This window comes from Coenobita brevimanus, chromosome 79 (assembly GCF_032717465.1).
Source record: "Coenobita brevimanus isolate Jiangsu-jjx chromosome 79, ASM3271746v2, whole genome shotgun sequence".
Taxonomy (NCBI): Eukaryota; Metazoa; Arthropoda; class Malacostraca; order Decapoda; family Coenobitidae; genus Coenobita; species Coenobita brevimanus.
The window spans coordinates 5188145-5215579 of record NC_137032.1 but is presented as its reverse complement, the minus strand read 5'-3'; the positions used below and the strand labels follow the sequence as shown (position 1 = coordinate 5215579).

The 27435-nt window shown below is 42.3% G+C and overlaps 1 protein-coding gene across 1 annotated transcript; it reads right to left on the bottom strand.

Moving 5' to 3' along the window:
* Window positions 1-15297: 15297 nt before the first annotated feature.
* On the bottom strand, window positions 15298-27412 carry LOC145408982 (sodium-dependent nutrient amino acid transporter 1-like). The gene is made up of 7 exons (XM_080279555.1): window positions 27148-27412; window positions 25961-26225; window positions 24623-24896; window positions 21984-22277; window positions 19584-19802; window positions 16844-17078; window positions 15298-15518 (listed from the first exon to the last, which is right to left on the bottom strand). The coding sequence occupies exons 1-7, from the start codon at window positions 27410-27412 to the stop codon at window positions 15298-15300; spliced, it is 1773 nt and encodes a 590-aa protein (XP_080135681.1).
* Window positions 27413-27435: the final 23 nt, after the last annotated feature.

The following is a 27435-nucleotide window of genomic DNA, read 5'->3' as shown; positions in this document are numbered from 1 at the left end:
TAAGAAGAGAGTGGATGAGGAATTTGGAAGGAATTTGAGTGTAAAGTGGAGGGACTGTAAGAAAATGTTCTGGAAAGAGGTGAAGAGAGTAAGACAGGGTGGAAGTCAAGTTAGCAGGGGAGTGAAAGATAAAAATGGTAGATTACTAGTGGAGAAGGGAGAAAAAGTGAGCAGATGGAGAGAACACTTTAAGGAATTGTTGAACATAGAGGATGGAAGTAATGCGAGTATAAGTGGCTGGGGAATGGCTGGGAGAAGGAGGGAGGTGAGAAGACAGGAAGAAATCAGTAGGATAAAAGTTGTGGAAGCAATGAAGAAAGTTAAATCAGGGAAAGCCCCAGGAATTGATGGAGTGTGGTGAAATGCTGAAGCATGAGGGAGAGATACTAGTAGAATGGATGTGGAAGATGTGCAGATTGGCCTGGGAGGAAGGTAGAGTCCCAGGGGATTGGAAGTCAGGTATAATTATTCCCTTGTACAAAGGAAAAGGGGAAAAAGAAGTGTGTGGTAATCATACGGGCATTTGTCTTCTTAGTATAATAGGAAAAGTGTATGGTAGGATACTTATAGACAGAGTTAGAGAAAGAACAGAGAAATTAGTTGGAGAAGAACAGGGAGGCTTTAGGAAGGGAAGAGGTTGCGTAGATCAGATATTCATTCTTAGATCTTTAGTGGAAAAGTTTCTAGAGAAGGGAAAGAAGTTGTATGCGGCTTTCATGGATTTGGAGAAAGCATATGACAGGGTGGATAGACAAGGATTGTGAAAAGTGTTAAGAATATATGGAGTAGATGGGAAGTTGCTGAATGCTGTGAAGCGTATGTACGATGGTGCGAAGGCTGCAGTGCGTGAAGATGGTGAACTAAGTGAATTTTTCTCTTTGAAAGTTGGTTTGAAACAGGGACGTGTCATGTCTCCATGGTTGTTCAATCTGTACATGGATGGGGTAATAAAAGAGGTACAAGGTAGGGTAGTGGATGTTGGAGTGGCCCTGGTGAGAGAGGATAGTGTTTGGAAACTCCCTGTACTGTTGTTTGCAGATGATACTGTGTTGTTGAGTGAAGACGAAGGGGAGCTGCAAGGCTTGGTGGATGAGTTTGAGAGAGTATGTAAGAAACGGAACCTAAAGGTGAATGTAGGGAAGAGTAAAGTGATAGTCTTTGAGAGAGGTGAAGTTAGTGAATGTACAACGAGGTTAGATGGTGAGGAATTGGAAAATGTGAGTACGTTTAAGTATTTGGGCAGTGTGATGAGTAAGGATGGAGGTTTGGAGGGTGAAGTGCTTGAAAGGGTACAGCAGGGAAGAAAGGTTGCTGGTTCCTTGAAAGCAGTGATAAGAAACAGGGAAGTGAGCATGGAAGTGAAAAAGTTACTACATGACAGTATTGTGATACCAACTCTAACGTACGGAAGTGAAGCTTGGACATTGTTGGAAGGACACAAGTCAAGAGTGACAGCAGTGGAAATGAGTTATTTAAGAGGAGCCTGTGGAGTCACGTGGAGAGACAGGCTGACGAATGAGGATATAAAGGAGCGTTGTGGTGTGGATGTGGATGTGATAGGAAGCGTTATGAGGAACACACTGAGGTGGTTTGGCCATGTGGAGAGGATGGAGGGTGAAAGACTGACGAAGAGAGTGTATGTGAGCGAGGTGGAGGGGGGAAGAGGGAGGGGGAGGCCGAGGATGAGATGGAGGGATGGGGTGGAGAGGTATATGAGAGAGGGGGGTGTGAGTTGGGAGCAGGGCAGTGAAATGGCGGGGGACAGGGTGACTTGGAGGCGATTTGTTTGTGGCCACCCCAAACAGGATTGAGGCGTCTGGCAATAGATAGATAGATAGAGAAGACAGGTGATACATCATTGTCACTGTATGCCACAAATATGTTATGCTATATATTTTAATGATTGTATTCACTCAATGTAGAGCTGCTCTTGGGTGTCTACCCCTTCCTCTCTTCCATCCTCTTTTGTCTTTCTTTCCTTCATTCTTTCCTTGTCCTTCTGCCCACGGGTGACTTTACACTCCCTCTTCGGTCTTTCTTTCCTTCATTCTTTCCTTTTCCTTCTGTCTGTGGGTGACTCTACATTGAGTGACGAGCCAAATGGTTTCCTGTACACCAGGAAATCATTTACTATGCTGGGTGGTAACCATATAACCAAACTTTGGCACCTGGTGGTTTAGTGGGTACGGTAATTATTGCACTCCAGTCGGATTGAGCCGGTGAAGGTTTATATCCAAGGGATGGTTGGGGCTGATTACTCATGTAATACCACTCAGGGATGAGTGAGGCTGGTAACTCTCATCTTCAATGTCGAGACCAACTACCTAGCCCTGGGCTCCTACGTTTTTCATGGGGCAATATAGGATTGGATGATGAATGGATGGAATAAACTACAGTATGTACCTCTGCATTCCACAGTTTATATCAGATTTTCAGAATTATGTATGTTAACCATCTAAAAATCTTGGGGAGGGGGGGATGTAGGATACTGCCTGTTCATGGGCGATGGCAGAGCCTTCTGAATCACAGCCCCAGGCGTCTGTTGTGCCTGTCCCCGCTGCTCGGAATAAAGCCAAGCACAAGCAGCTGTGTTTCTCTAGACCCCCACACCATGCTTAATTCCTCCTCTATCAATTCCAGGATTAACTTCTCTAAGCCAGGTTACAGTGAACATACTATAGGAACTCACCCAAAGATAATGGTGTTCCAGATCATGATGTTTTCTGTGGCAGCAGCACTGACTCCTGCAGGGGGGTCTTGTTGCAACCTGAAAAATTGTTGATTAGTTGCATGATGGCAATAATATGGATGATGATGCTAATAGTAATGATAATAATTTAGCGGTAAGTGAGGGCGCTCACCATCCACTCACTCAATGTAGTGCTGCTCTCGGGTGTCTGCCCTTTCCTCTCCTCCATCCTTCTTTCCTTCCATCCTCTTCTGTTTTTCTTTCCTAAATTCTTTCCTCTTTCTTCTGCCTGCAGGTGACTTTACACTCCCTCTTTTGTCTTTCTTTCCTTCATTCTTTGCACTTCCTTCTGCCTGTGGGTAACTCTACACTGAGTGACAAGCCAAATGGTTTCCTGTACACCAGGAAACCATTTACTACGCTGGGTGGTAACCATATAACCAAATTTTGGCTGCTGGTGGTTCAGTGGATAATAAAGGTGTTCCAATCGGATTGAGCCGGTGAAGGTTTATATCCAAGGGATGGTTGGGGTTTATTGCTCACGTAATGCCACTCAGGGATGAGTGAGGCTGGTCACTCTCATCTTAAATGCCAGGACCAACTTTCCTAGCCCCGGGCTCCTACGCTCCTCATGGGGCAATGTAGGATTAGATGATGGATGGATGGATGGAATAATAATAATACAGTAATAATAATAATACAGGGGGTCCTGATGTTATGAGCAGTTACATTTATGGAAACCAGCTCATTATGGGAAAGCTTGTATAAAAATGCATATAACCTAAAGGAAATAAGGGGACTTGGTGTTTGACCACTGCCAGTATACATCTAAAATGCTTTGTAAGGCAATTTTAAACAAGAATAAAGGTTAGTTATATCTAAAACACACACACATCATTAACATAATAACCTACAATAATACATATCTACTGTAATGGAAGCATAAAGACCCCCTAGAGATGCTACTGGAACTGCACTGAAATCCATAAACTACAAGCTCTGGTTAGTGACTATGTACAACCTCTGTGGTAAATATGAGTGTAGTAGGCCTGAATAATAAACGTCAACAAAGCAATGAAAACTGAACTGAACTCACTTAGTATTTTATTTAACTTCTTACGTCAACATGTAAACATATCACATACTGTAAGAGAAGATTTTTTCTCACCCCATAACACAAACCAGTCATAAAACTCTTTTCACACTAACTGCACTAAGCGTGAAAACTCATGAATTTTACTGCTCCCTCATCATTAACCTCTTTAAGGATGGGAGATATAGGAAGTGAGGAGGGTAGACACAGAAAAAGGAGATATAGGTGAAGGAAGATGTAGGCAGCACTACATCAAATGAGTGGATGATGGTCACCACCACCTATCACTGTTTACACTTACTGGTTTTAGATAATTTAATTCATTTTGGCGTAACAGACACAGCCAGGATTCCAGGGGCTTGAATGATGAGTGAATGGGAGTGTGGCCCATTGGACTGGGTAAACTTAAGCTGTCTGGACATTGCCACTCCTCACCCTGTCCTAGGGTGGGAAAAAGAGGCCCGGATGATGATGATGCAGCAGTGAAGTGATTAATGAAGGCTATACCTAACCCCAGTAATAAGTCTCTCCTATGCCAAACAAGATCATTTGGAGATGGCAAGAAAAAATACAATAACAGGTCACCACACTGAGGGAGCTGAAAACCATACAGTGTGTGACCTTGGGTTCTGGGGGTGACATGGGCCCAGAGGTACAGGCAGACTCTCCATCGCCTGTGCATCCTACCAACAGCTTGAACTACAGCTGTTACGGATAAAGACAGTAAGATAAACCATCGCTATTTCCATCATCATCATTACTATCATCATCATTACTATCATCATCGTCGTTGTTGTCACCATTTCCCAAGTAAATGGCAGTAGAATATTAAGCTATAATGAAGCAATTATGGAAGGAGTGGTAGAAAGCCTGCTAAGCTTTGATAAAACAAGCTTGGAACTGACCTGGACACATGCCTGGCAACAAAGGTGTAATGCCCACAGATGTGTTGTTCCCTTCTTCCAGTTACTCCTCTGCTACATCATATCAGACTTGGAGCTATTGAAAATATTAAGATTTTTCTTTTCCTACAAACTGGTCAAATCATAATTAAACTTCCTGGAAATGCATAGTGGCTTATCTGTTGTGCAAAATGGTTTTGTTATCTTATACCTAATGCAATAAAATGCGGAATATACTCTCACAGAAAATGGAATGTCGATAAAAAAGAATATGTGATACTTAACATTTCAGGGAGCAAAGGTATTGAAATCAGGAAAAAAATGACACCAAAATGATCAAAATCAGAGAAAACTTACAGTAAATGCAAAGAAAAGCCAGAAATAGTATATATGTTTTGAGAAAATAAGCATCAAGGTCAAGACTTGATTGTATAGGTTTGTAATTGATATAAAGTGCTGTATGATGGATGAATGAAGCTTTATGCATGCTGTGTTGCACAGGCTGGGTCTTTACCGATTTGTGAACCTCACTGCTGGGGCTTTTTGGACAGTGAATGACTGACAGGGTTTTATCTGTGCCAGCGATGGACCCCTTTCCGTCTCTCAACAACTATCTCTTACCAAGAACATACCAGGTACAGTCTTGTAACTTTATGGACAGTGGAGGCACGGTGCTTGCCTTGAAAACACCACTGCTAGTGACAGACACAAGGTATCACGCGTGCACGAGTGTTTTGGTTGACAGAGTATAAGGTGGATTTTCAGTGTTGTCAGGCGAAATCGTAGCAAATTCCGCCATCTCCAGGTTTTCACTCTCGCTGCTTATACAGAAAGATGTCAAACACCACCAAAGAGAAATAGACGAAAATTTTATTAGATCATGCTGGTGCGTCCATCAGCTGATCTTTGTTGACATTTGGCGGTACAAGCCTTGGAGAATTCGTAACATTCCTTCCTCGGTGACTTATTCGGCCTCCTACACCTTAATATCCCCCAATATGGTGCTAATGAGAACTACGACTGTATTAAAAAATACCAGTAACGACAGCCAGGACAAAAAAGTGTAATAGAGCAAATAAATTGCTCAGGAAAAGGTACTAAAAATCCTTCCATTTCAACCACATATCGGCTTTATCTTCAACCCAGACTTGGGAGGCTTCGTAAGACCTCTTCCTCAGCAATTTATTGTGCACATTACACCTTAATGTTCTATATTATGTAACTGTTGCAACTGTGCCGACATTTAAATTAGGCCGTAATCTCTCATATAGGAGATTTCGTACCATTTCCTTCTCGGCGAACTATTTTGCACACGACCTTAATATCCTCTTGTGTGTTTTTGATGCAAGCTATGGTGACATTAGCTAAGTATAAATATCATACAAGCCAACAGAAAGGCCTAATTTGCAAAATAAATCGCTGAGGAGAAAGTGGTGTGAGGGCCACCATTCCAGCGATATTACGGATTAATTTTAAATTAACTCTGATCATTCCGTAACACTTCTTCTTCAGCGATTTATTTTGCACCATGCACCATAATATTCTCTTCTATGTTACTCTGACTTGCAATTTTACCGACATTAATGCTTCAGCCGAAATCTCTCATATGGGCAGGGCCTTCGATGTCTTCCTCGGCGATTGCTTTGCGCACGTTACCTTAAAATCCTCCGGTATGTTATAAATGGAATCTACGCCGATATTAAAAGTCACAGATTATATGAATAATAACATTAATGTGTATTATGCAAAATAAATTGCCGATGAGGAGGTACTAAGAAATCTCGCATATTACGGATTATATTATTTCTATTTGCTTAATCAGTACAGTACTTGAAAAGCAAATCGTTAAGAAGAGGTGTTAGGAAGCGTCCTCACAATTTGTTTTTAATTCTGCTCCGTTACTATATTCTCGTGTGTAATTCATGCAATCTATGTCGATATTGACAACAATTAAGAAGCAAACCAGGGGATATTAATGAGTAGTTTGAAAAAAAAAAAAAAAAAAAAAAGTCTTTCAGGAAGAGGTGCTTGGGATTTTCCTTGTCCGACGAGAATGCGGAACAAAGACTGTCATTTCCAGGAGGATGCAGTGCTAACAAACATTCATACGGGTAAGGAGACTCCCTAACACCTCTTCCTTAACGATTTATTTCCCAAACTACTCGCTAATATCTGACACCACCTTAGCATGGGACAATATCACCTTGGAGAAGACGGACAGTTCGTAATGACGGCACTCCACGCTGCTGGATCTCTGGCAGCCTCCCTATTCAGTCCCTTACCCCTGAGGTCACACTCTATGACCTCGTCCCAAGTCTTTCTCGGTCTGCCTCTCACACCCCTACCGCCGGCGTTTACACTTCCCATCTTCCGCACCCACTTGTCATCCTCCATCCTCTCCACATGCCAAAACCATCCCAGTCTACCTCTCCACACCCAGATGGAATCCTCCATCCTCTCCACATCCCCAGACCATCTCAGTTTACCCCTCCAGACCAAACTGTCATCCTCCATCCTCTCTACATGCCCAAACCATCTCAATCTGTCCCCTCTCATCACACACACCATTACACTGCAGTCCCATCCTTCCACCCAAACTATCTCAATCTACCCCTCCTCATCACAATACCAATACAGTCCAGTCCCATCCTTCCTCCCAAACCATTTCAATCTACCTCTCCTCATCACAACACCAATACATTCCAGTCCCATCCTTTCTTCCAAACCATCTCAGTTTACCCCTCCTCATCACAACACCAATACACTCTAGTCCCATCCTTCCGCCCAAACCATCTCTATCTACCCCTCCTCATCACAACACCAATACACTCCAGTCCCATCCTTCCTCTCAATCCATCTCAATCTACCCCTCCTCATCGCAGTACCAATACATTCTAGTCTCATCCTTCCTCCCAAACCATCTTACTGTAATCTACCCCTCCTCATCACAACACCAATGCACACCAGTCCCATCTTTCCTCCCAAATCATCTCAATCTACCCCTCCTCATCACAACACCGCTACACTCCAGTCCATCCTTCCTCTCAAACCATCTCAATCTACCCCTCTTCATCACAACACCAATACACTCCAATTCCATCCTTCCTCTCAGACCATCTCAAGCTACCCCTCTTCATCGCAACACCAGTACAGTCCAATCGCATCCTTTCACTCAACTCTTCATTCACACCTCTCACTCTCCACACCCAGTTGTCTTCCTCCATCCTCTCCACATGCTCAGACCATCTCAGTCTACCCCTCCTCATCACAATACCAATACACTCCAGTCCGTTCGTGCTGCTTAAGATGTTACTTTTCACACGGGAAACGATGTCAGCGAGTTACGTTGCGGATGTTGCGATCAATTGTATCACTGGAGCCATGGAAGACAGTACCCAGTGGTCCTGTGAGGAGGTGGAGGAAGAAGAAGAGCTGTTATTGCTTAGTTTAGCCATTTCCGATAAAATTAGAATGGAATGGGTACATGAGACAAACGTGAAAAGACCAAGAACTTTTAGGTGATGTGGAAAAGTTCATACGATATTTTAGACTATGTGCCACTCAATTTAAAGAAGCCTGACTGAACAAGACATCCATAACAAGATACAAACTACAGGCAGCCCGTAAGTGCCAAGGACAGGCTGGCCAGTACCGTTAGACAGATTAAAATACAAACATACACTTGTAGGAAAACTTTATATAAGAAGGAACAAGCGACTGTGTATGTCCATATGGGAAGGGTACCGGGGAGGGTGTGTAAGTTGCTAGGAAGGGTGTGTAAGGTGCCGGGATGGGTGTGTAAGATGCTGGGATGGGTGTGTAAGATGCTGGGAAGGGCGTGTAAGGTGCTGGGAAGAGTGTGTAAGGTGCTGGGAAGAGTGTGTTAGGTGCTAGGAAGGGTGTGTAAAATGCTGGGAAGTGTGTGTAAGGTGCTGGGAAGGGTGTGTAAGGTGCTGGGAAAGGTGTGTAAGGTGCTGAGATGGGTTTGTAAGGTGCTGGGAAGAGTGTGTATGGTGCTGGGAAGGGTGTGTATGGTGCTGGGAAGGGTGTGTATGGTGCTGGGAAGGGTGTGTATGGTGCTGGAAAGGGTGTGTATGGTGCTGGGAAGGGTGTGTAAGTGCTGGGAAGGGTGTGTATGGTGCTGGGAAGGGTGTGTATGGTGCTGGGAAGGGTGTGTAAGTGCTGGGAAGGGTGTGTAACATCTATAGCGGCCTATTAGACAACTCATCAAGACACATGCATAAGTAAATAATTTGTGTATTCTTAAAAAATCTCGCTATCTAACTACACATGCTATTTATTACTGCATCGCGGTATATCTGTCACAGTACATTATATTCGTCTGAGGGACGCAGAAGAAAATTGTACCGTGATTTCCTCTCCAAGTCTCTAAAAAGGTAACATTTAGTACTGCTGAGGTTTAAACTAATTTCAGGGAGAGAATTTGAAACTAGGAAAGGAGTGCCAGATGTGTTTTTTTTTTTTTTTTCGTAGTTATTGACCTTGGCTTCATGTTATCCAATAGCCATAGAATACAATGTCTACTCACGGGCCGCCCGGGAGCGAAAGAACACGAGCCCGCTCCTGGATGATGACGTCATACTCTCTTCTCGTCTCTCGCGTCCCAGTTCATACCTTACATTGTTACACAGTAATTTTTTTTTTTCCGTCATATCTTAACATGTGGTTCCATATTATGTCAGAAAAGAGGCAAATAAATAACATTAATCTCTAGCCAAACTCTTTATTTAGTCACACCTTGCTCATATTATAAGCTTTGAAACAGTGTTTAATCATATGGACTAGAAAATTATCTCGTCATACTTAAAGTTCATCGAACATGACCATGAATCTCTCTCTCTCTCTCTCTCTCTCTCTCTCTCTCTCTCTCTCTCTCTCTCTCTCTCTCTCTCTCTCTCTCTCTCTCTCTCTCTCTCTCCTAATATTTGTCCTGTAGTAGCCCTTTTTTACCAAAAAAATTCAAGAGACTTTGATGTGGTTTCTAATAAGGGTAGTCTAGCTAATTTCACATTCATCTGCTAAACTCCATTGACACGCTTCTCATAAAGTTTGTGTGCAGTTCTTAAGTCACTAATACTTCTCATTAAGAGCTCTCGGACTGGTCCACTATGAACAAACATCCCTTCACCTAGGTCAAGCCAAGAATCAAGGAAGTTATTTCTGATAAGCTTTATGAGATGCGGTGCATAGGCAAAAACATAAATCTCCCTATCTTGAGCTGCTGGGTTTGTAAATGATGGTTTATCCATTCTTACACCTAATGAATTCCACAGCCTCACATTCGTTGGACCTACTGTAGATCATTCACCATACCCACTACAGGAAAACCAATAACCTCTAGCCTCACAGTTAAATCAGAATTTACTTTGTCATGTCACAGTCAAAATCGTAATAGATGAGCTGTTTCCACGAATTTCTCAGACCTCTGGCCATTGCACATTGGACTTTGCTTTTCGGTTCATACAGAGTATCATTTCCCTTATCATAAGTCCATTCCTTTCAAATGTTACATTCATCAAATGAGATGATGCATACACGATCACATTCTCGCACTGACTGCTTGATGCTGCAGAATATTTAATACTGAATGTAAAGTTCCAGGCTCGACACTGACCTTTGTAACCCAGCGATTTAAGGTTGAGGGAGATGACAATGGAAATCTGCACTCTTCTCGCAAATACTTACAAGCTCTGGGACCTAAACTACGTAGACTTACTTCTTGACTGACGTCATCTTCACTCCAATGAAAAACAGGCTCTCCAGTCTAAAGAAACTCCACCTGAGAAGCTGAAAAATATTGGCCAAGATTATCCCTTACAGTAGTTGTGGCAGAAGCATGTGGCATCATCCAGCTGATGAAGCACTGAAGTTCTCTTTCTCCCAGTTTCTCTTTTCGTTAACCCACTTTGCTTTTTCGTTCTCGCACATCATCTTTTCTTTCACTCTGTGTTTTCAACCTCTCTTTGATTTTTCTGACATAATATGCAACATGTTAAGATATAATGAGAAAAAAAGACAAATTTTACTGTGTAGGTAATGTATGAACTGGGACGCGGGAGACGAGAGAGGAGGGTACATCATCCAGGAGCGGGCGCGTTTTCTTCTGCTCCCGGGTGGTCCGTGAGTAGACATTGTATTCTATGGATATTGATGTTATCGTCAGCAAACCCAAAAACATCCCGTAAGAGGGTAGTATCCATGCAAATACTGCAGCATATAAATCTTATACACGACTAACTCGATCATAAATGCAGCGATACTAGCATATAAATAAGCGAATTGATCAGAACTATAACACCAATTTGAACCTCGCAGACATCACATCAGAAACAAAGCCCCGGTTCCAAAATTATAAAGGTACTGAGCGTCCGGTTCGTGTGTATAAAATTGCTTGTGTATTTTTTATTTTTTCACGCAACCAAGCCAAACAAATATAAAACCGAAATAATCGACCAAACAAAATTAGTTCTAATGCTTTTAAAATACTTTGAATACTTTTTCAATCTCGGAAATTGGTTTAAGATCTTTATGAATACTTCCGAGGTTAGCGTTGGGTGTGTAAGTGTAACCGACGCCATGTTTCAAGAGGACATTTAGAAGTGATGTGGTGAGTATCGTGCCTTGATTCCACTTTTCAACCAGTTCCAGTTAATTTACTTGTATTATTCTGCATGTGAAAATTAGATATGGCAATGGAGATAGCTTCTTAGAGGTGAGCGTTTCTAGTGAGTATTCGTGTTTCGTGATCAGAAAGAGCGACAAAGTCCGAGCAGATGCTCAAGAAGGCCGGTTTCGTGAGTATCCTGGTCCACTTCTATAATTTTACCATCTGATTTACATGCATAAATCCGCTTGTTAACATTAAACGAGTTAATGAAGGTTACTAGGGTATAAGTATGTGATGGAAATATGCTTGTTTTGAGATAGATTGTGGAATGGTGGTGTAAATGGAAGAACAGACGCCGAAGAAGGCCAGCTTAGGTATCCTGCTTTTATTCGTTTTCCGGCAGCTTCCATTTCATTTACTTACACAGTTCTACGCACTATTGTTAGATAGAGATTATTAGGGTGTACGTTTGTGAGAGAAAGTTGGTGTATTGAGATATCTGGCATTTTTGTTAGAGCAGACGTTGAAGATGGCCGGCTTAAGTATCCTGCTCAGTCCCCACGTTATCCTTACAACATTTCCCCACTTAATTCTGTTTACTGTTGTTATGCAAGGTAATGGAGATAAATGAGTTTGGTGGGAGAATATTGTTGTCTGGAGATATTTAAAGGATCAGTTTTTTTTTTTTTTTCGTATCATTGCCGAAATTTTATAAACATTCTGCCCCCGAAATTTTTAGAATGTTTGTATATTATTTACTTCCGTCGATTTATTGGTTATTGTCGGTTTATTATTATTATTATTATTATTATTATTATTTTGAAGAGGATTCTTTTCAAGCCGGTGACGTGTTGGAGAGGGATGCCTGCAGGTGGTGGCACTGCTATAACCACTCCAGTACTACTATTAATATACAGTATGCGTTCCTCAGTCCCCATTCCAGAAAAGCAGGATGAGGCACTGCAGAAAGGTAACTTCATCCTGCAGTCCACCGGGTTCACATTTAGATGAGCTGGGAGTCACTTTTACTACCGCTGTCTATTGACGCTTTTATCTCTGTACGTTTAGACCAACATGGAGGACTCGCAGCAACACTATACTACTGCTACCCGCTAACGATTTTAACTTTATTTTTAACTTTATTAAAGACGGGTGTTCGAACGGAAAGGGTTAGATACAGCCTTTATGCACCCCCACGCTACCATGGAGTCTCATAAGCGGAATAAAATCGGTTAGTGATAGAAAGAATAAAGCCAGAATTTGTACTCTAACTTGGACCAGACTCTTGTCCTTTTGAAGCTTATTTCACAGCTCAGTCGCAGAAAAAGGCAGTACTGCGGCTCGACATCATATCCATAGCACTTCTTCGTGACTAGCATCGTATTCTAATGCTAATCTGTACAATTGCGGCCCAACAGCATCCTTTTCATAGCACTTCCCCGTGACTAGTATCGTGTTTTGATGGTAATCTCTTTACAACTCACAGTTCACGAGGAAGAGATAGCAGTTATAGGCCAAGCTAGTGAAACCAGTATAATTATGAGATCAGATTAAAGAAGTACATAACATAATGATTAAATCTAAAAAAAATCAATCTTTTGGAGTATTTCCTTAGACGATTTTTTTGTTTCATTCTTGCCACCTCGAGACAGTTTTTTGTAGATATGAGGGAAATAGGTGATAAGGGGGTAATGGAGACCCATGATGCTAGCATGAATAAATTGAAATATGTCACGTTCTTGAAGGGGTGAAGGGAACCTGACAGGTAAACATGGTAACTGCAGGAAAGTTACCTGGTCTGGTATTTATAATCTTAGCACCGTATCGTCAGTTTAGCAGACTCCCTTAGCGAATTAGTTTGTATATTGCACTTCACTACCGGGTATAGTGTTTTATGTTAATCATGCCTTTCGTTATCCACATAAACTGCAAAAACAACACGCAAAGAGGCAGCTTAGTAGCCATGTTTGCTTATACTGTATTTAGGAGGAGGGGGATCAGAGGTTGGGGCGGGTTTTGGCCCGGGGGTTTTTAGGGTTTGTGGTATTGCTCATACCAGTTTTGTGTGAAGGAGACCTGCTCATAATGAGGCTTCACTATATTTTCCCACGGATTTGTAGTCTCCCCCAATATGAACTGTTTCGTCAGGAGACGGAGAGAGAGAGAGAGAGAGAGAGAGAGAGAGAGAGAGGAACTTAAGGGGGTGTAACAGGGGATGATGATAAGCATTGATAGGACATAAAGGGAACTGTGGGCTTAAAGTTGGATGAGGATAATACTTTCTGGTATTCACAAAAAGTCTTGTACAGTAATTAGGCAAATTGCTTTCAGTACTGTTCAGCTGGGGCAGAAATTGCAAAGTATGGGCAATGTGACTGTGTACTCTAATATTTCATTAAAGTTGTGTGGCCTGTGTGAAAATAGTGTGGTCAATTTATAACGCTGCTCTTCTATTCCACCTGGCTATTTCTTGTGTGTTGCAAGGACGGCTCAGTGTTGTCAGTGACAGTTCTGTATCATGTACTGCGTATTCATCTCCTACTGCTTCTCACACACACACACACACACACACACACACACACACACACACCAATATATTATGTACTGCGTATTCCTTTCCTACTCCCACTGCCACACCCACGCACACCATCACACTGAGCTGTCCCCACAACACATAAGATACTGCAGGTGAGAGTCTTGTGAAGCTCTGTTTACATACTGTCTTGTACAGCAATTCTGGCCCCTCTTGGACTCTTCATGGGGTAGATGTTCAACATGTGGGTATAGTTTCTTTGATGATAACAAGAATAATATTGTTCGCTTTCTCCCCCCACCTCCAGCTAATTTTTCCTTTCACTTGCAGGTACGATGTTACATGTTAACAGTGCGTTACTTGGGTTACTTGAAAGATCGAAATACAGAGTCAGGGAGCTACGTGCCAGCCTAAAACTATCTCTTATAACTATCATTAGTGTTGTCCCTCTGGGTTCCGTCCTTTCACCTACTCTCTTCCTTCTGTTCATCACTGACCTGAGCTGTATATCTACTATAAACCTATTCACTCATATGCCGTTGGTTTCACTCTTCTCCTTCCCACCCACCTCTCATAGCATCCATCACAACACGTGCAACAACAGTCACGGATTAGGTTTTGTCACATCTACTGACTGATTTATCCCTTATTTCTACTGTGGGCAAAAGCAACCTTGTTACTTTTAATGCCTCAAAAAAATTAAAAAAAAAAAATCTTTCACCTTTCAACTCAACACAGTATACCACATGACTATACACAATCTACCATGTGACTATTCCTATACCTTCAATAACACACAGCTCATTCCTTTTAATATTATCTCATTTTCCTGCAGATTATTTTGGAAGGATTACACAGTTTCGTTAGCATAAACAGCGTAGAAGAGGTCAGATGTTATGAATCGACTGAGTGCTTTTTATTTTTATTTCTTGTACCTCACTTAACTGATGACCTTGTACAGGGCCTTATTCACCCGTAGAGCATGGGTGCATGTGTAGGGCTTATAACATACAACACCTCAAAATATGGTGAAATCAGTGCCTTTCCATCGCATCAACTCTCCTCCTCTCGTGACTCCCTACAGCCTCCCTCTCTCTGTCGTCGTTGCAATGTTGCATCTCCCTCTCTTCTGGTCACTTACAGTTCCAAACTCCGTGTTTGCATTAGTCTTCCACTACGGCGTGCTTGCAGCATCAAACTACACACTCTCACCCCGTTTCTGTCCAGCTTACTAATGCAAGAGTTAACCAGTATTCTCAGTATCTCATGTGTGTAACTGGTGAACCCTGGAACGTTCTTCCATAGTCTGTCTTTCCCAGTGCCTATAATCTCCAGTTTGTTAAATGCAGCGTGCCCAGACATCTCCAAGTGATTGAATCTTGAATTTGACTTTCTCTTTGTTCAGTTTTCTTATCATTGTTGGGTTCTTAACTTTCTGCAATAAAAAATATATCACTGACTATTCCGAAGTCCCTCCTTCTTTGATGAGAGGAACTGGTAGTATTCCCGTCTTAGTGTGGTGTCCTTGGGTCCCCACTGGTCCGTGGGCTTGAATACGTCGAGAAGGGCGTGTTTAAGCTTGGGTGAGGTGGTGGTGTAGATCTTGTGAAGCTCCACCACGAACATCACAGGCACCATCAGCGCCGCAACCACCGTCAGTCCAATACCCACACCTGAAATATACAGGATTATAACACTCAGGCTCGTGTGACTAATTCTTATCATAATATAATTGTCTGGCATTACCCCGATCACCTATATTATTGACGTTTCATATGCACGTATAAAAGAAAAAACAATCCGATCCCAGAGAAACTTTCGTATCGAAACTCTTCATACATAATCACTGTGGGTCCGGCTGCTGACGGTTTGAGATTAATCCCTTAGATGCTTTGTGATTTAGCGGATTACAGCAGTCAGGTTAACTGCAGCAACCCGCTGGGAGGTAGTCATTCAGAATGTAAATGACCTGGTGGATCAAAGTTGTTAGACTGGTTGCGGTAGTTCAGCGCTCTGCTGTCCGACTATATCAAGGGGTTGATGCAACTGTGAGTCACCTACAGGAGAAATGTTGACATTTATAGGTCTGCTGATTCTTGGCTTTGTTTGACCTCTTGCAGACCACAGGACCACTTAGTCCCACTGTGTTCTCGTGGCAGACCCGGCACTGCTTCATCAAAGCAGTATTAATGTCAAATGGAGATACTGGAAAATACTTGGGAAGGCTGCAGCTAGGTGAGTTCCTGCCTGGTTAAGTGCTGGTTCCTGCTGCTGCCTAATCTAGGTCTGCCAATGGTGGAAGATGAAGGGGAGACGGACAGTACTGTAGAGTCGTGGGGGTCATCGTCATCCAAACACCGACTGGCTGAAGACAAAAATTACACCCACTATATGATTTGAAGAGTATGACTGAGTGACGCTGTTGATGGAGAATGGGCCTGTGAGGAATAACCTGGCAGTTCATGCATTGGAAAATTTAGGACTGTTTTAGACGTGCTTTAATAACTAATTTGTTCTTAGGTCCGTGGTGTGTCTAGTTCCATTATAACCGTAACATCGTCATCGTTATCATCGTCGCCCATTGGTAGGTTCACTGTTTGCCCAAGATCTGTGAGAAATTTGAATATCAGTGATAGAAAATACACCTTATGTGTCGTGATTTCACTTTGCGATAAACTGTTTAAGTGAGAGAATTGTACTAAGAATATATCCATGTACTGAAATTGTGTATAATTGTGAAGACAGCAGTTTCGGGCGTGACTTGAACTTCCTGCTTACTGTAGCGTGTATAACCTGAGAAAGATCCCTAACCCTTTCTGGCTTTTGATGGTTATATGTAGTCTGAGTGGAAGGTGGATTCGCCTAGTAACCCAGGAAAGTCATTCTTACCTTATAACTAAGGTTCATCGAATTCCATGCAGTCACGGCTTAGCATTCGAGTTGTATAAGTGGCCCAGTTCCCTCAAATGAACACAAACCTACTATTCTGTCTGCTTACCAGTGGCAACATTATCGAAGACGTAGCTGCCGTAGGTGAGTGGAGAGGCGATGACGCGGCTGTAAATGAACACCACGATAAGGAATATTGGGTTGAATATTCCCCAGCACACTTTCCAGTATAGGCCGGTCTCACGACTTAACATGAACTGGATGTCCAGAATAAAACGTCTCAGCCCGTACACCCATACCACTCCCACCAACTCCAGCACCATCAGCAGGATAATGGACACACCCTGTATAAGGCACACTGCATTACTTATTGGTGATAGGTGTTGTAACACACACACACACACACACACACACACACACACACACACACACACACACACACGCACCATATTACTAATTACTGATAAATGCTTCATTGTAACACACGCTGCACAATACACGCCACATTACTGATAGATGATCAGTGATGAAGTATATAAATTGCATTATTTTTGAAGGTTCAAGTAACACTTCGAGAGGTTACACAATTTACTGATAGCTTATTTTCACACAGCAAGTTTATAGTTTGTAGCAGTAAGGGCGGATAGACTCTCCAAAGGAAGGGTCATTTGCTTCAGTTTTATATATATATATATATATATATATATATATATATATATATATATATATATATATATATATATATATATATATATATATATATATATATGTATAATAGGCTGTGTCTGTGCCTTGCGTTTCTTCGTTTCTTTCACGAGAACGGAAATAGATATCAACATAATTCTCTTTGTATTAAGTCGGGGTAAGTCCAAGGAATGTCAGAAAAATATTAAACAAATATTTTGGCGATCGCGAGCGACGCGACGGCAAGAAATAGTCGGAGATCGTGACACGTGAAAGTATGCGTAAATAATTTTTTCGACTTACTGGTCAAAATTGGTTATTCTGGGTTCAGTAACGGTAAGGAAACAACGATAATGGTATTTGCAAACATTTTGTGATTGAAGGATTTTAGTCCCACACATTTTTGCGGGCAAACTCTAATCCATTATCTGTCTACCTACCTATCTATCTATCTATCTATCTATCTATCTATATATATATATATATATATATATATATATATATATATATATATATATATATATATATATATATATATATATATGTTTGCCTGGGGTTGCAGCTGTTACTACTGCACAAGGAACAGCTCGTGATGACACCATTGCACAGTCTACACCATTGCACAGTTTATAAAAGATTTAGAACATCAACAACAGGTCTTTATTTAGTGTGATTCTTTGACCACGACGTTCCCCCGGTCATGGGTAGGGGTGTTGAGTGGGCAGCATTTATCGCTCACAACTGCGCTTGTAGGGAGAACGTGAGATGAAGCTGTCCATTGTTGGTTGGTAGTAGTAGTAGTAGTAGCAGTAGCAGTAGCAGTAGTAGTAGTAGTAGTAGTAGTAGTAGTAATAGTAGTAGGTGCAACGCCAGGCTTATTTGAATGTGAACCTAGTGGACTGGAAACTGTTGACTTCTTTTGCAGCTCGTCCGCCTCCTTTCGTGGGACAGGGAGGGAGTTGAGGGGCGTTTGTTTAACCGGGCAGTGGAGCAGCTCAGTTATATGGGTGTCACCACATGAAGGCGTCCCTCTCCAGCACCGTCTATTGGGTGAGTGTTCAGATGTGATTCAGTAAACAGTGAGTTGGTGGGGGAGTTTGGTGGCAATGGGGATGGGGCAATGGAAGGACAGGACTTAATATTGTGGAGGGGCGAGTGCAGTGGGGTACGGATGGAAGACAGCACTAATCTCTAAGTCATCGCATGATTGGAGTGGCTCATGCTTGGTTGCTGAGGAAAAGGCTGTGGGATTGGGACTTAGTGGAATGAAGGGACATGGCACTGTTTTTTGTTGATAGGGAAATAGGTTCAGGAAGGCAATATGTGAAAGGGTCTAGTGTAATGGGCCTTGAGTTTTTCATTGTGTATCTGAACCCAGTTGATCTTAGCCATCTATTATTCATCTTAATTTTACCAGGCTCCTATGATGCAGTCTCAGATGAGTAGAGTAATTTGGGGTTATATGATATAGAATAATAAGAGTTGTTCCGACCATGAGAGGATGTATGGTACAAGCTTTAACACACAGGCCCATATGACTTACTCGCTGCTCAATTAAATCGCTTGTCATTAGCCAGTATGTAATAATGAAATTTCCCTCCCCATGAGAAGGCCAAAATCCTTATATGTGCGTCCTTAGATCTGTGTCATTATGAGGAGGAAAGAATTTAACACTAGAATACGATGCTTGTAACGAAGAAGTGATATGAAAGGAGGTGGAGCCATAGTATTATCTTTTTCTGCCACTGACCTACGTGAAACAGGGTAAGAAAGGACAGAAATCTGAGCCAAGTTAGCGTGAAGGATTTATAACCTTGCGGAACTAACACAGACATCACAGAATGTGGCGATGAAAGACAAAACAGCATAGTAATTGATGACTGGGAAAAAATACTGACCAAGAGGACCTAAAAAAAATAAAAAAGTTACTATACTCTTTTTGCTCTAGCTTGGCCCAGCTTTCCGTCCTTTTGCAGTTTATGTCATATAGCTGAGTGACAGAATGAAATAAAGGGGTGGTTCTGCATTCATTTTATGGCGCTACTTCGTGACTGGCATTATATTCTAGTGTTAATCTAATAATACAACTGAGCATTCAAGATAGAGACATGGCAATTTTAGGCCAGCTCAGAGTAAACAGAGAATGGATTGACACAGTTACTTACACCGGCATAGTAATTTACAAGTGTGAGGATGTACTGTCCCTGTGGAGTGGTGTACACAAGGCCAACTGTACAGCTGATGACGCACACAGCCAGCGTTACCCACCACTTCGATGTACTGGGGAACTGGTCGCAGATCGCAGTGATGATGACGCCAATGTACGGCACAGCGCTACCCAGGCCCAGTGTAAACATCATCAAGAAGAACATCACTGAAAAGAACTGTAAATAATGATAATAATAATAATAATAATAATAGTAGTAGTAGTAGTAGTAGTAGCAGTAGTAGTAATGAACATTAAATTATTGCTAGACATAATTCAAGTCGTTGCTGGTCAGGACGAAAAAAAAAGCCATCGCACCATCAAAGTCTGTGTGTTTCAGGGTAATGAACAATTCCCTCTCCCATTTTCTTATCTCACAGGGACTATAGGCTCTCTCTAACCTCACCAAATATTGTGTGTGTGTGTGTGTGTGTGTGTGTGTGTGTGTGTGTGTGTGTGTGTTTTGGAGGGTCTGTTAGCATACATATTATAGGTTTGAGGACAGTGGAAACAGTTTTACGTGGTTTAGAAAGAGAATGCCGCGAATTAATGGCAAATAATATGCCACCAACACGACTCTACTCATTTTACTTTAATTTGGTATAGATTTTCGTCCCTTTTTTAAGCTCATTTTACGTAATTTAATGGTAGAGAAAGACCTTGCTACTGCATCACAACCTTTATGCAGCCCTTCTTCATTACTAGTATGCTCTGCTAGTTAATCTGTTGTTACAAATGGCGTTCAAGATGGATGGATGGTAATTTTAGGGTACGGTAAGTTAGAATGAAAAGGGTAAAGGCGTGAGAGTGATATCATTGTGCGCTATATAGTTTCATCAGATATTCCTTGTTCTTTTATTTTGTAATGCAAGACCACATTGGAGGTCATGAGCTCTTGAGATAACAGAAAATTGATCACCAGAGTAACAACAGGCGGGTTCTGGGACTCGCTGCTGAGAATTAAATAGCCAGGTGGATTTAAACACCAGGGATGCTTAGACATAATCTCAGGAGCCAGGGCTGGTTTTCATCATGTCATGTGGCAGACTTCATTTTTCCTTTTCTGAAATGGTCAGATTCATCATACATAATAAGAACGTACAGTTTCTCACCTTGTATACTGTAGACGTTTTCATGGATGTTTGGGCACTTTTAACATTTCCAGGTAAAGTTGCGAAAAGTGCATATTCATGGACCATAAACTGCAGCCATAGTTCACCACAAGTATTGTTTAAAAATACTGGTAATAATTACCTAAACACGAAAAAAATAGGACAATTGAATATATTTAGACATTAACACTTTCAGGGCTAAAGTTAGCAGTTACAGGTGGGGGAATGTGTGACACAACTTCCTATGGCAAGGGCTGATGCAGCATGTGGGACAGGGGGCCAGCGGACACTCCTAGGCAGCTTGAGGACACCTACCATCTTGCCGTCCCACAGATGCACAAGTATATTTACGCTGTGCTGCAAAACCCAGATTGGTACTCTCTATCGATCCTGGCATTTGTCAGTTAAGGTCATTATTTTCAGGCTGTTTGGGACAATTTTAGTAACGGAAAAACTTTTGCCACCTATGGGATGTAAATTTATAAATAAGCGTTCGACCAGCAGCTTAATTATTCTGAAGTTCAGATCTTGTGAAGTGAGATTTCAACTCTTTTGGATATTACTGAATAGTTTAGATAGGTCTCATTAGATTATGAGATCTTTTATATCTCAGGGTCTCTGAACTAATGAGGAGGGATCCCAGTTGCATTTGATCCTTGTAGAATAATTTAAGAGAATCTTATTACATTTTCATGTCTTTCACTTTTGGTGAGGTCACACAAGTTAAGCAAATTATAAACTCAATTATTACTGATACAGAGTTCAGCAAGATACCATTAGTTTCTGGGAGCTACAGTAACTCGAGAGTTAGAGTTCTATTCTTGCAGTGCATGTACAGTACCTGGAGTCAAGAATTCATAACCCAGTAGCATGGCAGACAGTTAAATTGGATGTTGGTAGTACAGCATGGCCTTTTATATGCTTCAAGTATTTGCAGTACCATTTCTACCAATGACATACAGACTGTACCAAAACAACTTAGCCATTACGACACTGAGCTTCACCTGCAACACTTTCCATAACAGACACTCTGCCATTCATACTTGGCCAGCGTGGGGGAGGGTCTGGTCCTACAGTGGACCTGACATGGACTGTTAGTTACAGTTACCAATAATTTTTGATCCAGCCTCCCCTTCTTGCCATCCATACCTCTCGTCTCTTTACGTATGGTGAGTGGAAGAGGGTACATCTGTCATAAACAAAACACAGGCAGGGAACTGTTGGTAAGCTTTTGATCATAACAGTACCTGTGGTGCAACCTGGAACCTTCCCAGGACATCTGGGTAGCTGATAAAAGCAAGTGCCGTGCCACCGCCCTGCACCACATCCTCCACCCCAACCCCCAGCAGATTCGCTAGATGGCCTAGGATGGCAAAGGTGATGAAGCCAGCCAGGAGGCAGGTGAGACTGTCGATGGCAGTGATGAGGGTGGCATCAAGGTACACATTGTTGTGGAAGCGGTTGTATGATGCCAGCATTATAATGTTCCCAAATCCAATGGACAGGCTGAAGAAGGCTTGCTCCACCGCAGCATACCACACCTGCAACACAGTGCACGGAATAATGGATGGTTAACTTACATAACAAGCTTTAAAGGATAGTGTTGCAGCACATCACGGGCAAGGTTGACACACCAAACTATTTAGTTCACTGCATGTTCCATTTGAGCATGTATGGTACATTCATTTGCATTCTGCATGATTAGATAAGCTTTGAAATTTATTGTGTAAATCAGACTTACTGAGAAGATTTCTGTGCCCTATGAAAGAGACTTATCCCATACATTGTCTTACATTTGCATTTTCCTGTAGATAACATCAAGAAGCAGGAACAAAAATGCACCAGCCTCTGGGAATCATCCAGTGGTTATAAAAGGTCCAAGTTTTCTCTGTCTTTTATAAGACCAGGTGAAGAAAAGGGAAAAAGCAGTTAGTGAAAGAGGTGGGACGAGGGCAAAACATCTCCAGTCAAGTTTACCTGGCTTAAACAAACTGCTCGCATTTCCTGCACCGTTTAAAGCATTCTAGTCGAATTAATTTACTTCAGACGACTATTACATTTTAGAGGACAGTGGCAACAGACACAACATATTCTGTACCAGAGAAGGCGAGTCATCAGTGTCATTGTCTCATTTGCATATATGACACGCTCATGAGTCATATTCTAGTTTGGACCAACTTGCCCACCGACGAAAGAAGAAGAAACAAAAAGCACGTGCAGTCCTTAAATGTCCACTACAAGCCTGGAACTCTTCATTTTGGAGGAGTGTAGCTCGGAAACCTTCCCACGATGGTTTAGATCGAGTTAGGAGGGGGTGTGTAGGGAAGGGATATGATGCATGTGGGGTAGCTGATGTCTTACGCTTGTATGTGTCGGGAATCTTTAGTTTCTTTCTCCAGAATGTGACCTACTCAGACGATTTATATCTTAGCGCATACTTGCACTAGGTTAACAGGGACATGGGAGCATAGGAAAGTGTCCAGCAATTCCACCAGCCCAGGAATTGAATCCGGCTCCTCTCATTTGCAAAACCGGTGCTTAAAATAATAATAATAACAATAAAAAAATGGAAGAGTGACTTCTTTACGCAAACATTAATGACATATATGAACTAGAATCTATCATGAGAAATGTATAATTAATTTCCCATATTCAAAAGGATAAGGATATAATGAGTAATTAAATATCTGTACCAGAATTAATAAAGAGTGATTTGGGAAAGAAGTAGAGGTCACAGTCCTACCAAGCCGTGATTTTGTTGAACATGGCTGCCTTGAAAAACATCATTACCCACCATCATTCCCACTGTCGTAGAACTCTTAGAGCCCTCTGATGTGATCAAAGATGTATGTATTTTTATTTCACGCCTAATTTTGTTCACCTTTGGCTCATAGTTTTTGTTTTCCCATCAGGAACCTGAATTAAAGTCGCAAAATACTTGTAGTGCTTGTAGCATAGTGATAGTAGTAGCAGTTGCAACTGCAGCCTCATTTGAATCTGAATCCACCAAGTTGAAATTACCCTTGTCCAGCAGTCCACCATCCTCCTTTTGCATGACAGGGAGGGGACAGAGGGATGTTTGTATGCCCAGGCAGCGGAGCCACCCGGTCATATCGGTGTCACCAAGTGAGGGCGTCCCTCTCCAGCATCGCTTGTAATATACTTATTAATATAAATATATATAGAAGTAATCTTAATTGACATGTACAACTTATACTAATCAGTGTAACCCATTACCATTCATACACAAAGGGTAGAGAGAATCCAAAACATTGCTCGTTCAGGCTCTTTGGAGACACTTTTAGATGAAAAATGAAACTATAGATGCTAGCTTGCCCAAAATGTGATGGGTTTTGGAGTTACTACATCATCATATCTGCATGAAGATTAGTGGCTCCATCCACAGTTTCAATCCTTTTTATTCAACATATATGACATGTAGATAACATCATGAGTAGTGTTCTTTCTCTTTTCCGGGGACAAGCGTATCCACAAGGTCTTTATAGAAAACTGTGCCATAATGACGCAGGAATTCAAATTTTTGGAAGGAAACGAAAATCTGCAATGATGTCAGTCAAAAGGTAGCACTCAACAAGTTACCTGAGGCTTTATATACTGCTATTTTTGACGTTGAGTTTGCATGTATTTATGAATGTACAGCAAAACTCTGAACCCTGACATGTTTAAACAATCTTTTGCACACGCTGCAACCATTAGGGCTTCAGTATCTGGCATTCAAAGTTTGGTCCATATTTATGCCGTCTGAGGGGATGTTTTGGACACTGCTCCTGGCCATTGCAGGTGTCAGTGAAGCCACCATACCCGTGGCAGGGTAGGCGGCAGCAAGTGTAAGGAGTGTGGTGTTTGTAAGAATCATTGCACTTACTCCTGGGTCCAGCAGCTTCTCCCACCGTGGTGTGATGAAGTAGAGGACTCCCACCCCAGCGCCGGGCAGAGTGACACCGCGTATCAACATGATAAATAGCACTAAGTACGGAAACAGTGCCGTGAAGTAGGCTACCTTGCCGGAGCTCCTCACACCTTTGGCCTGCACCACGAAAACCGTTATCCAGCAGAACAGCAGACACAACACCAGCCGCCAGTCAGGCATCCCCAGGCCATTCTTGAACCCGTTGTAGTCTATGTGGAGAACTTCATTCCTGTTGGCACACAAAGACTGAGGCACGGGGAAAAGAGAGACCTTTTGCCTGCACTATAGAAACCACTGGCCAGGAAAACAGCACATTCAGCCCCAGCCATTCTTGGACCCATCATAAGCTAAGTGGAACGCCTCATTTCTACAATAGTGTGAAAACCTGGGTCTCTAGTCTCCTCATTTTAGGTGGCTCATTAACGCCTCTTCCTGGTTAGTCTTTCTGGATATTGCACGTCAGCACTCTCTTGTGTGTCATTTATGCAGGCTGTGTTGATATTAGAAGATAGAAATAACTTACAAGAAAACAGAATGGTGTAATATGCACAGGTAGTTGCTATGCGAAAGTTGGTAGAAATTCTTGTAAGCTGACTACAGTGCAGCTCTTAATCACAATGCAGCAATTAACATAAATGGCCATAATTTTAAATCCTTGAAGTTCGATATTCTTGGGTCAAGCCTCTCCCTGAGGCCTTTAGCTGTACAGGTACTATTACGGACACTGATATCGACCCACTTCAGTACGATAAATAACGGGAAAGCGAACAGTAACTTTTGAAACCCCGTGATGCTTTCTTAGGAACACAGCAAATTTTTCAGGATAATGTGTAAGCGTTCCATAATTGTTCGTCCTAAAGTGGAGCGATATTCCTGACAGTAACTGTACATACTACTTTGCCGATACAGATATATGGCTAGAAACCGGCCTATCGAAACCAGGCAGACAGGATAATACGGAAATATTAAGGTGGGTTTGCACTATCAGCAGTATTCCTGTATGAGATATAAAAAATGCTAAATTTTTCTGGGTGTAGTGTAGTTTAGGATCTTATGTAACACCCCATCCATTTCTTGTGCCCACGATATCTACATATTATGCAACCATTCCTTCAAATAGATTTTTACTCTCGATCCTGCGGTTTGTAGCCATTCAAGATGTCGTAGAAGTACAGCCATTGCAGAGAAGATTTTGCCCTCTCTCTCTCTCTCTCTCTCTCTCTCTCTCTCTCTCTCTCTCTCTCTCTCTCTTGCAATTTACTGTACACTAACTTACAGAACCGATCATCTTACATGAAGTATTCTTCTGCTGCAGAGGTCTTGCTTGATGTGCTGTTGGTAATGTGGAAAGTGGTGTTGCCTGTGTCGAAAGTAGTGTTGGCAGTGCTGGAAGCGTTATTGGCTGCATCGACACAAGCCGGACCAGCCCATTCGCCACACACTGACCAGGGCAACGCACTGCTGAAGGAGGCGAAGAAGTAGAAGACGCATAGGGCCATCAGCATCACATAAAACGTTGACACAGCCCAGGTGCAGAACACCTGACCGAGCCCAACACCTGCGAAAGAAAGGAGTAGGAGTGATGGCTGTATTTAAGCCTGGAATTATGTTCATAAACGGAAATGCTGAGAATATAGGCTTATTACCGCATAATTAGGCAATCAGTTCGATGTTCGTTGATGCGAATCCCTAAGCCATAATGCGTTTGCTTTTCTATCTGTCTGTCTATTGCCAGACACCTTAATCCCGTAAGGGGTGGCCACAAACGAATCGCCTCCATGTCACCCGGTCCCCGGCCATTTCACTGTCCTGCTCCCAGCTCACACCTCGCTATCTCATATACTTCGCCACTCCATCCCACCATCTCATCCTTGGCCTCCCCCTCCCCCTTCCTCCATCTCACTCACATACATTCTTCTCTTTAGTCTCTCGCTCTCCATCCTCTCCACATAAATATTCTTTTTTCTTTTATAAAGGGAATCGAACAAAGCCAGTATATTTTATACCGACAAAAACAGGTAACTCATTTACGTGTTAGAAATCCCGAGAAATTATTTGGACATCTGGAGAGAATGGAGATTGAGAGACTGACCAGAAGAGTGTATATGAGTTAGGTGTACGGGGAAAGGGAGAAAGGGAGACCAATGAAGAGGCCGCGAGGCAGGGTGGAGAGGTATCTGAATGAGGGTAATATGTGAACTGGAGGCAAGGCAGCCTGAAGGCGAAGCACAGGTTGATATGGAGGCAAATTGTGGCCACCCCCTGTAGGATTAAGTGTCTAGCTATAGTTAGAGAGAAGGAGCATTTGCTGGTCTTTAAACGCAGGTGATAGTTCCCACACTTTAGCTATATTTAGACAGATAGGTGCTAATTCCCACACTTTAGCTATAGTTAGACAGACAGAGCAGTACCTCACCTCTAAATGCAGGTACTAATTCCCACATTTTGGCTATAGTTAGTGAGATAGAGCAGTTCCTCACCTCTAAATGCAGGTGATAGTTCCCACACTTTAACGGAGCCGAAGGAGGGAAACTGGCCCATGCAGAACTCGAGGTAATACATTGGTTTCCCGATGAAGATGAGGACGAGGAGGTACGGGATGAGGAAGGCCCCACCACCATTCTCCAACGCCACGAAGGGAAATCGCCACACGTTACCCACCCCGACGGCCATCGATATACAGGACAGCAGGAATTCGCGTTTGTTGGCCCACTGCTCCCGCTCCGGACGTTCACTTTCCTGCATTTTTTTAAATGCAAGAAAGAAGG

What these genes read in the sequence shown, in the direction of transcription:
- LOC145408982 (XM_080279555.1), bottom strand. Translation starts at nt 27,412, where the DNA reads ATGCAGGAAAGTGAACGTCCGGAGCGGGAGCAGTGGGCCAACAAACGC. An exon ending in ACTATCACCTGCATTTAGAG is followed by an intron (nt 26,226 to 27,147) that starts GTGAGGAACTGC and finishes TTTCTTTCGCAG; the next exon opens with GTGTTGGGCTCGGTCAGGTG. An exon ending in GGTTCCAGGTTGCACCACAG is followed by an intron (nt 19,803 to 21,983) that starts GTACTGTTATGA and finishes CATTATTTACAG; the next exon opens with TTCTTTTCAGTGATGTTCTT.